The sequence below is a fragment of the Vitis riparia genome, chromosome 13, assembly GCF_004353265.1.
Source record: "Vitis riparia cultivar Riparia Gloire de Montpellier isolate 1030 chromosome 13, EGFV_Vit.rip_1.0, whole genome shotgun sequence".
In the NCBI taxonomy this organism is placed as follows: Eukaryota; Viridiplantae; Streptophyta; class Magnoliopsida; order Vitales; family Vitaceae; genus Vitis; species Vitis riparia.
In genome coordinates this window covers 13371685-13382617 of record NC_048443.1, presented here as the reverse complement: position 1 = coordinate 13382617, position 10933 = coordinate 13371685, and the positions used below count along the sequence as shown (strand labels likewise).

Below are 10933 nucleotides of genomic sequence, written 5' to 3'. Positions count from 1 at the left end.
GAAATGCCAAGAAGAGAGCAAAACTCTCCCCCCGGGTCCCCCGCAAAAGGGGTCTACAAACATGTAAGGATATATGATAAATTAAAAACATGATAATTATATAGAAAAATTCTCTCTGAAGGTGGGAATTTATAACTCTTTAAAAAATATTAAAGGGAATATTGAAAAAACAATTTTAAAATTCAACTAAATTGCCTTTTCAAAAAACAAGTTTAAATTGATTTTTTTTAAAAAAAAAAAAATCCCGTACATTTGGAAATAGTTTTAAAGGTGCAATATTTTAATAAATATTTTTTAAAACTGCAATATTTCTTCGAAATCCCGATAGTTGTACTGCGACTAGGCGCCAGGCTTCACGAAGACACCTAACATTCTGCCCAGAAGTAGAAAAAAGACTTGTGAAAAGGATTTGATGTTGAATTCAAAGCTCAAATCATCCAACACAACTGCCCTTTAAAGACCATGAAGGAAAAAGGAAAAGTAAGGGAGACTTGGCTTGAAAAATGGGTGTGCAACCATGTGTGAGTGATAAATTTTAATTGTATTCCTTTTCGGGAATGAGGACTAGTAGCATTCAAGTACCAGACCACTCAGATGAATTTGGTTCACAGTTATCAGCAACAACGGTCCAATAAATATTGATAAGATTTGTCATTAGTTTAGACAAGCAAGCAGACTTAAAGTTCGTTTGGTAATGATTCTAAGAAGCACTTTTGATATTTTTAATACTTGAAAATTTTTATCATTCAAATGTTAAAAATATACTAGAAACACTTTTTAGAATCACTTCCAAACGCACTCTTAATTTTATTTTTTTGTAGAGTTTAGGGTGTGTTGACTCGGATGATTGGATGGGGCGGAGTTTGATAATGACGGTGTCCTTGGTAAATCTTTAATTGGGATCCAAGTAGAGATGACCAAGGATTTTCAACACAGGGAACTTTGCTCAGCTAAGAAACAAGACCAAGACTAACTAAAATGTGGAGAATAGTAGTTGTTTCTTTTGCACAGAAGCGCAGTAACCAAGTCAAACATTATACAGACCCCTCTCCCATTCTCTCATTCATCTAAAAGACAAACCACCAAGGGGAGTGTAGGACAAAGGAAAAAAGGACGTTGAAACCCAAGCCTATATTCTCTATACATCCCTCCCAACCCAAAATCCAAAATCTTATGTACTTCTAGATTACAATGGAATAAAATATGAAATACCACCTACCTCACCCCTGAGACGGGTGCATTCCACAGAGAAAAACTTGGGAGGCAGGTTCAAACTATAAAGGAAACATAAATTGCAGGTTAAAATCCTTCCACCACCCTCTAACAAAGAATTACACATCCTAACAAAATCAATAACCGAATCCAGCAGTAACTCTCACTGCTAGCTTCCTTTCTTTCGCATCTTCTGCTCTTGCCAAAATGCTGAACATCCCCATTGAACCCATATCTGATGCAGCTGATGCAAAGGTGGAAATTGTCTGATTTTCCTAATTGTAAATTTTTACTGGCTTCTCAAATGTGTGGCGATTCTGCAAAACCGAGTGAGTGAAGTTCATTACCGTGCTGCTGAAGATTATTAGTATAAGAGCTCCCTACCACCAAATCATAGTATTATACTTTTACTACTACCACTAACAATTATTTAGCTGCTAATGTAATCATCATTTATAGCAGCTTCAATGCCATCAATGTGAGGCATGAGAAAGGTAACAGAATCATAATAACAAGCTTAGCATAGCCTGCTGGTCCAAAATCAGTGTTGGTTAAAACCAGATTTTTTTTTTTTTTTTTTTTTTTTGGGGGGGGGGGGGGGGGGGGCGGCTAACCACCCTGTTTATAGATATTTTAATTAATTAAATAGCCTTTTACCTGATTAGCTGCATATGACCTTTTGGGAGCATTGTCGGAGTGCTCCAAACCAAGATACTGCTCCCAAGCACCATAGACTTCTCGTCTCTGAAAAGCAAAAAATAAAAATTGGGTAAAAGTGGAATCCAAACAAGTGGCACATTGAGAGAGCGAGTGAGAGAGAGAGAGAGAGAGACCTGGAATCGACTAGAGACAATGTCAGAGTCCTGAAGATACTCAGGGCGACCGAGGGACAAAAATGCAAACTTCCACTGAACACACAACAAATCAAGGTATATTGAAGAAGAAAAGAAACATAGTCAGTAAAAGGTATGATTCTAGAAATACAGTGCTCAGAGAAGGTGCTTCAGATTTGTCCTCTATTTTATTTAATTTTATTATTTTAATAAAACATTTCTCTGTTTCCCTTTGGTGAGGAGAGATGGTTGAAGTGTTGAGACCAATGGGTCAGCTATGGCCAAATTATTGGAAAAAGTATAATCTATCTTTCGAAAAAAGATTCCATGGTAAAAAGCAGGATTATGATGTTGTAACATATGATAACCCATAGTTTTAGGTGGCAGTAGAACATAGCTGCAAGGGCAGGAAGGAAAAAAAAATACCTTTGAGAACTCCTCATCAGGAACCTGTAATTTCTTCTGTATGCGCACTTTAACTTCAGCTAAAGTCTCACCCTCATGGATGACCAAGAAAAAGGGTTCTCCAAAATTCTGAACCTGCTGTTGGAACCAATTGATTTTATATACAATTATAACCGAATCTCTGTTTACAAGTGTGAATAAAATTACAATCATCACAGCACAAGTAGGTATGAATCATGAAAAAAAAAAAAAGGGCAGTGCCAAATAAAACTTTCATCCACATTTGCTTACCACCTGATTCTGAGTTGTGTCTTTCATAAAATGATAAACATGAATCAACCGATCATGAGGACCTAGGTTTTTCTCCTCTTCAGGAATCTGTAGTAAAGAAACAAGTTAAAAAACTTCTTGAAACCCTCCTACTGATTTGCTATAACTATCAGGTCTAAAGAGTCAAAGTGGATGGTTGATCTGGTAAAATACCAACCAGTAACACAAAATATTAAAATACACAAACTACAAAAGAAAGAAAAGAAGGTATGTTCAAACAATGGAAACAGAAAAAATTCACATCAATGGAAATTGTAGAAAAGAAAACTAAACACTGCATATTTAAATGGCATTATTAGTTATCATCTGATGGGTTTTCCTAGCTAGATCTGATATAAGGCAGAAAACCTCTTGGTCTACCTCACTGCCCCTAAAGTCTAAGGCAAGCAATTCTTAAGATATTATCAGACAAACAGAATAACAAGCAAGCTGGGTAAGGAGGATCAATTTATGTAATTTCCACAAGTATCAACAAGAATTTCAAGTCCAAAGTCAAAAAATAAAACAGTCAATCAAGTTAAAGTAACACTGACCAGAGCATTAATTTGAAACATAAAACACAACCAAACAGATAGACAATATGGGAACTGAAAATCTTATTCACAAACATGCCCAACCAGAAAATAACACTTACCTCCTCTGCACGTAATGTCCAGTATTGATCATTAATGTTCTCAATCTTCTCATTGAGTGGGAAAATCTGCAGGGATAGTCACAGAATTACAAGCAGGATAATAAGAAACACAAACAAAGGATCTCTAATGATCTCTACTATCTTTAATAGAACTCAGAATCCTGTGGCTGTCCAAAGCCCAGAAGGTAAGTATGCAAGAAACAGCATTTGATACACTTCTTGGCTTTTCCAATAAACAACACGATTTTTTTTAGGTAACATCATTGCCAGAGCTGTTTTGGTTTGCTTTAGAACTCTCTAAGTACAGTTAACTGTTAACTACTTAGATTTTTTGTTGAAGCAACCAAATAGCTTTCGCAATAACATTCCGTTTTCATTTTTCTTCTTTGGCCTGCCCCTTCTCCAGTTTACAGGAAACCTCAACAAGTACCAGTTAAAATCAACCCACAAATTCTGACACGTGCATTATCTGGGGAATATTAGATGACAAATGATTCACATTTCACAATTGAGGAATTTTTTAGATCACTCAGCAGGATAAAATAAAGATGATTAGGACTGGCTGGATCACAAAAAGTGAGGAAAAGGAAGAAGGAAACAAAAGGAAAACAAAAACTAAATTTGAATTCAATATTCTTTTTATTCTATCCTTCTCCAACTTTATTCTCAATTTAAATAGAAAATAATGAATTTGAAAATATGAGTCTTCAAATAATTCTTATCATGTCACATTCCTTCATTTTTTTCAGATAAAGAAGTATATATATTAAAAAGAGGTGCTAAAAGAGCAACCCAAAGTATAGAGGACATATACCCCAACCGTCAAAAGGCACAACCAAGAAAAAGAGCTACAAAACAGGAAGTGCTACAACACCGCCACCCACCCTCAACGAGTGCCCAACCAATCCAAGAAGCTAACTGAAGTTGAAGGACCATCTTCTATAAACATCTTAGTCCAAGACCCCAATATACAAATAAAAGATCCAAATCCTTCCTTAGAGCTTTCCAAAACCCAACACCAAACCTATTCCTCACTTCACAAGAACACCACCCCCCTTCTTTCCCATAATTCCTAATGTTGTCCATGAAAGCCAATTCCATTTGCAAAGGAGAGCCTTATTGAGTGTTGAGAGAAACTTCACACCCAAGCTCCCCTTCCTCTTATTTAAACAAACAATCTCTCACTTTACTAAGTGTGGCTTCTGAACAAGAGTCCCGCCACCCCCCCAAAAAGAAAATCCCTCTGAATTTGCTCTAACATCAATCTAACTAACCTTAGCATGCAAAACAAAGACATAAAGTATATAGAAAAACTAGACAGAGTGCTTTGAATTAGGGTAATTCTCCCTCACACAACAAAAAATGAGAACTAAGGCCTATTTCATAATTGTTTTTTAAAATAATTATGAAAAACATTTTTTGAGAATAATTTCTAAAAATTGTGTAGAATAAATGCAAGTTTCACAACTTGAAATGTTTTTAACCCATTTTCTATGTTTTTAAATGTATTTTAGAAATAGCTCATATATGTAGAACTTTGTTTTTAATCATTCTTTATATTTGTGTAATAATTTTTTAAAACAACCCTTAGAAGACAAGTAAAAACAATTAAAAGATGTTATTTGAAAATATTCTATTTTCTGTTTCTAATAATAGACAACTGTTTTTTGTTTTCTAGTTTTCAAATGTATTTTCTTGTTTTTTTTTTATGTTCTAGATAACAAAAAATTGTTTTCAAAAACAGTTACCAGATAGACCCTAAGATTCCTTCCATTTTTTTAGCACTTTCACAGATCCGAAGAGATATTGAGGAATTCAAGAATCATTGTCGGAATTAATTTGATAATTACAATGAATTCACTGTACAATCCTACTCATAATTATATTTAGAATGAAACAACTATTACTCTAAGCTTGTGATCCAAATTCCAAAAGATATTTGATAAACCGGGAAATCAACTTTACAATCTCTATTTGAAGCTTAGAACTCTTACAGGCTCCATGTTTTTCGAATGATCAAATTCAGTAAAGGGAGCTCTGCATAAGTTTCTATTTTGTCTACTAAATTTCATACATGTACTAGTATAAAGTACTTAAAAAACAGAGAAAAAGAATAACTAACAAAATGCAATAAAATAATTTAGCAGCAGTAGCATATCCCCTTCAAGAAACTCCTGAAGGACCCAATTTTCCATTAAAGATGGCAATCATAAAAGGAGGCACCAAGAATTGTTTCATTTATAGAACAGGATAACTTTCTCATTATTTCAAAATTTAAACTACCCTAAATGTTAAATTATTATCAACATTCAAACTGCTCCCAATGTTTGTGAATCAATCCAAAACCATCTAAGAAAGAGTAGTTATTATTGATCTGGGGTTCTTAGCAAGCAAGGAGGTCACCACATGGTCACACGTCCAACCTTGATCAGACGGAGAAGCAGCTTCAAAGGAGAGAAAGGGTAGAAGAATTAAGTGATCTGGAGTAAAAATTGCAAGACATTGTGATTCTTAGAGAATCCTGAACAGCAGGCTTAATGAGCTATATCTCAAAAGAGGAATTTTCTGATGACTTCATTTTTTTCCTCCAATGCCAAAATTTTAGAACTTAAAGAGCAACAGATAACATTTTTTTTTTCTTTTAATAGGAAGATTAGAGAATATTATTAGGGGGTCACAATCCAAGGGAGCAGACCGAAGGCCAAGGGAACAACAAGACAAGAAAAAAAGGCAGACACAGGACTATGTTGTATAGGCAACACCAATTCACAAAAGACCCAGACCTTATAAGCTAATCGATTATAAGAACTTTCTCCCAAATTGCCTTCCATATAGAGAAACTGACTTTGGACAGGCTCTTCAAGTGTACGCATCCTCTTTACCTGGAAATAAGCAAGGCGCACACAAACTAAAAGAATTGTAGAACTTAACCAGAAGCAACCACACTTGGAAACCCTCCTCACCAAATTATCTGTACTTGCCAGACCTAGCAATAACCTATTACATCTAATTCAAGAGTATTTCTAACAATGACAACTCCCAATTATTAGAATGTACTTAAAAAGCAAGGTCCCAATAACCATGAGGACACTCTTCCACCATGGATCAACCACCCATTTCTATGAGAAGTGATACTGAACAACATTGGGAAGATGGAAATTCCCCATACCAAATATCACATCAAGACCTTGCTTGATGACCATTACCCATAGAGGTAGTCATCCTTGAATGGAGAACTTCTCAATCTCTCCTAATAGCCTTTTAGCGACTAGCACCCACAACCTTCTCCTCCCTAGTACTTAGATCTCCCTCAACTTTCCTAAACTTGCCTAGAATAATTGTTCTCTGCTAGAACCAACCGAGAGAATTTTGACAAATGTTATAGTTCATTCCGATATTGGAAAGATTCCAACTCTGGCCACTAAAGCAAGACCCTTACAAAAAACCCAAGCACTAGGTCAGCCAATGTAAAAACCCCAGGAGACCTTCTCTGAACTCAAGCAGAACCATTATTCAGGATCGTGTACAGGCACCTTCAACATAGATCTAAGAAGATAATGTGAGTCTTGTGATTGTGGTGATGGACTAAGGGGGGTAAAGTGGTTCCCCTCCACCTCAATCGTGAGGGGAAAGCAAGATCAAGGTGAAAAGGAACGCTTTTACTTGATCTCATTGGTGAAGGCATGATCAAGTTAGGAGGTTCAAACAAATATTTCCTGTAAGGTAATCAAAGATTCCCTTTTCCCCACCACCCTAAAGAAATCATTTATTGGAATACAATCCATTACCTTGTAGATCTTGTGATAGAAAACTTCAAGCAATCTAAGTTCTGCATTAGGATGAGACAACTCCACCTGTTCCAAAATAAGGCACAAGGATGAGAGAGAGAGAAATGTGCAGTTAAAAAGTGTGAAAAGCTGCAAGGGTTACCTTGGACTTAAGGTCATTTATCACATCCCCTACAGTGCTCTGTTTTGGCAATCTAATAGTATGAATCACTACCTGAGAACAATTAAATCAAGAATTACTAAAAATAAAAACTTGACATGACATATAAAGAACAAATAAGAAAATATAAGATGATTGTCATGGTCTGTACGCACTTCTTCCTTTGTAGCATGGTGAAAGGCAACTTTCAAAGTTTTAAGACCTTGTAGTTCTGGCAGAGGGATGTCCAATACTTCATAATATAGTATATCAGAAGTCTATCCAAAACAAAAAAAAATTGTTTTATGTCAGCCAACTAAACACACAAAGGAAACATGAAGGCATGATAAAGTCTCATGCAGAATCACAGCAATCTAAAGCACAACCTGATTGTAGTGGAGCAACATGTCTGATAAATGTTCCACTCCTCTGTACTTGATAGGTTGGGGTTTAGGTTGTTGGGAGTAACAGTTATGTGATGTAAGCCTGATTTTGGAAGAGTCATCCAATCCCAGATGAGCAGCTACTCTTTCCACAACATCATCATAATTGAAAAGCTTTGACCTAAATTTATACAGATCAGAGTATGAGCAAGTATGAGATCCAAAGTTCGATCAAAGTACTATTCAACCATCTAGTGAGTTTGTATTGGAATAACTTACAACTCAAGACAAAATTCATCCTCCTTAGGCTTCTCTAGAGAGCGAAAGCGAACAACCTACAAAAGTAAAATAAAAAAACATTTAAAGCTGAGGATAAAACATTTTCAGATATGCAAAATTCTGAAAGTAGTTCTTTGAGCCATCTATCAAAAAAAAAAAAAAAAAACCAAGTAGTCCTTTGAGCGAAGTTTGAACTCAGTTCCAGAGTCACACAAGCGAACTCAAGCCAGAGCATACATAAATTGTTAACTTTTTGCCAGACATCTATCGTGTTCAAAGTGAAAAATAAAAATAAACATAAAAAGGTAAAAAAAATTTATTCAATGTAAGAGGAAAAAAGTTTTTTGATGTTACAAGTATGATGATGGTACTGAAATCTCAAGAGCAGCTACTTGTTTAGTAAGATTTTCAATCTATGAAGCTTCAAGTATGAGTACCTAACATTACTGGGAAGAAGGATTGAAAATTCAAAGAAATTACAAATAAGCCATCATAAAACCTTGTTCACAAGCCCAATCAAGCAAAGCCAAGATCGCGTAAGTTCAGGCTAAATGAAGCTCAGGGTTGTCTATCAAACTAGGTTCAAAATGGGGCTTGAGCTTGCTATGTGAACTAAATAAGCAAGTCCAATGCCAAGAAAAGGGAAAACAACACAGTTAATTTGCAGCCCCATGTAGAAGGCAGGTTTTGAACCAACAAATTGCTCCCTTTCCTTAAAAAAAAATTAGAAAATGGCTGATCTGGCCTTCCTGGAAGATCCATTTGGTTTGAACTATAAAAGGTTTGAAAGAGAAGGCTAAATAAACAGATATATAATTTCCAATGTTTTCAGAACCGGACCGGTCATCGAACCGGAAAAATTACCGGTTCACGGTTCACAGGTCGGACCGGCGGTGGAACCGGTTGAACCGGTGATGTAATAAATATATAATTTATATATTATATAAAATTAAAAATAATTATAAAAATTAAAAATATATAAAATTATAAGTTTTAATAATGTTTGGTATATTAAATTAAATGATAAGGTTTAATATTTTAAATTTTATTAAATAGAAATATGTAATATTTAAGAATGAAGATATATTTAAGATGAAAAATTTTATAATATTTAATTTTATCTTTCTTTTTTGTATTTTATTGTTTTAAAATTATTCTATTAATTAGTTTATATTATTTTTTTATAATTATTATTATAAAAATAAATAGGAATTTAAATATTTACATTTCTTTAAAGATTTTATATTATAAAAATTTGAAATAGGAATATATATATTACAACATTGCAAAAGTCTAGCCCTCATGCTTCCAGCCCTCAAAAAGGCCATGTTAGTACTATTCCTAGTCCCACATCGGAAGCAAATCAATTCCTTGTGCTTCAAGTGCTCTATAAATAGAGACCTTGCAGCATGCTATTCAAGCCAAGCAAGCCAGCGAATTGGGCTTGGGGGCATGGCCCAAGAGAGATTTTAAGTTATAATTTTATTGGATTGGGCCTGGTGGCTTGAATCAAATATGGGTTATAATTAGTTAAGTTTTGAAAGTATTGGGCAAGGAATTGGGCTCGTTAATGGGCCTCTTAATAGTAACAAATATTTGTAGAATAGGAAAAAAAGCTTGGCCGGTTCGTAAAAACCCGGACGGTTTGACCGGTTTGGCGGTTCAACCGGCGGTTTGACCGGTTCAATACCGGTCTGACCATAAAACGGTTCGTTGGACTGGACCGAACCGGAAAGGTCACCGGTCGACGGTTCGACCGGTCGGACCGGCCGGTCCGGTCCGGTTTTTAAAACATTGATAATTTCAGAGTCATATCAATGTGTATTACAGCACTCCAAAATCGACAAATATCACTGAAAATATATATAAAGAACAATTAGCAAACATATCTAACACATAAAGCTACATATTATGAACCAAAAAAAATCCAGTATGACAAAAAATGTACAGTTTAAAAAGTCAATTTAGTGTTCACTATGCAAATTCTTAGGAATCTAACAGAAGCCAGAGTACACCAAGAGTTAAAGGACATAGGCAAGGAACTGAACACACACTTTTTGGTGTATTTTAATGGAAAGAAATGTGGCAATTTTATCTAACATTGAGTTACCATTTATCAAGTTGAAGTTCCATTAGTTACTATCATATAAGCAGGTTCTTGAAGGGTCAGATAGACAACAACCCTTCGTAGTTTTTCCTAGAATTGGCCCTTCGGATTTGTTTGGGTATAACTATCATTCATAAAAAAAATCCCCTCCCCTGTTTTCCATTTCTTCATTTTTCATAGGAAGTAGAACAATTTATGATACACAAAGAGAGGTAAATGCAAAGAAGAATGAGCAACCCTTCATAAAAGGGAAAAAAAATAGAATTAAAAAAAAACCCTAATTTGACCAAAGTAAGGAGGGAACTCCACGACAAACCAAACAATGCAACACCTATCCACCCCTTGTGCCCCCTTTTCCCAATTCAAAAAAAGAAAAAAGAAAAGAAAAGACATTTATTAAAAAAAAATCCAGTCCCACACAATTTTTTTCCTTTTTCCAGGGATCAACATTTTTAAGACTGGTACAAACTTTAAGACTTAATAGCCCATGCCATAAGCCAAGATAGTACTGAATGTCCTGTACAAAGAATCCACAATAACAGAATTCAAATTTTGAGATTGCAACATGTGTGACATGAAAATTTGGAAGATATTAATGTCATCCAAAATGGTTCAAAATATATACCTGACGATTATGAACATATTCCAGAAATGAAGGAACATCAGGATAGCGACATTGTTGACTACTGTCAATTTGAAGGAGTCTCTGATAGCAAATTATATCACCATCCTCAAGCTGCAAAAAGAAAAAAGAATGCTAAATAGCAAAATTAAAAATTAAAAAAAAAAATTGCTACAGCACAATTTACCAAAGAAACAACTT

The 10933-nt window shown here is 34.9% G+C and overlaps 1 protein-coding gene across 5 annotated transcripts in view; it reads right to left on the bottom strand.

The window, feature by feature from the left end:
• Positions 1 to 970: 970 nt before the first annotated feature.
• LOC117928922 (ubiquitin carboxyl-terminal hydrolase 12-like) overlaps positions 971 to 10933 on the bottom strand; it is a 49595-nt gene continuing 39632 nt past the window's right edge. For 2 of the 5 annotated variants that reach the window (XM_034849036.1, XM_034849035.1), the window contains exons 21-32: positions 10736 to 10846; positions 8004 to 8059; positions 7728 to 7905; positions 7518 to 7619; positions 7345 to 7416; positions 7203 to 7268; positions 3415 to 3480; positions 2742 to 2828; positions 2472 to 2588; positions 2046 to 2120; positions 1870 to 1956; positions 971 to 1529 (exon numbers count right to left, since the gene is read on the bottom strand). In XM_034849036.1, coding sequence (XP_034704927.1) covers positions 1488 to 1529; positions 1870 to 1956; positions 2046 to 2120; positions 2472 to 2588; positions 2742 to 2828; positions 3415 to 3480; positions 7203 to 7268; positions 7345 to 7416; positions 7518 to 7619; positions 7728 to 7905; positions 8004 to 8059; positions 10736 to 10846 — 1059 coding nt within the window. In that variant the 3' untranslated portion in view covers positions 971 to 1487. The remainder of the gene's footprint in view (positions 1530 to 1869; positions 1957 to 2045; positions 2121 to 2471; positions 2589 to 2741; positions 2829 to 3414; positions 3481 to 7202; positions 7269 to 7344; positions 7417 to 7517; positions 7620 to 7727; positions 7906 to 8003; positions 8060 to 10735; positions 10847 to 10933) is intronic. The other 3 variants (XM_034849038.1, XM_034849037.1, XM_034849039.1) reach the window with 3 other exon arrangements.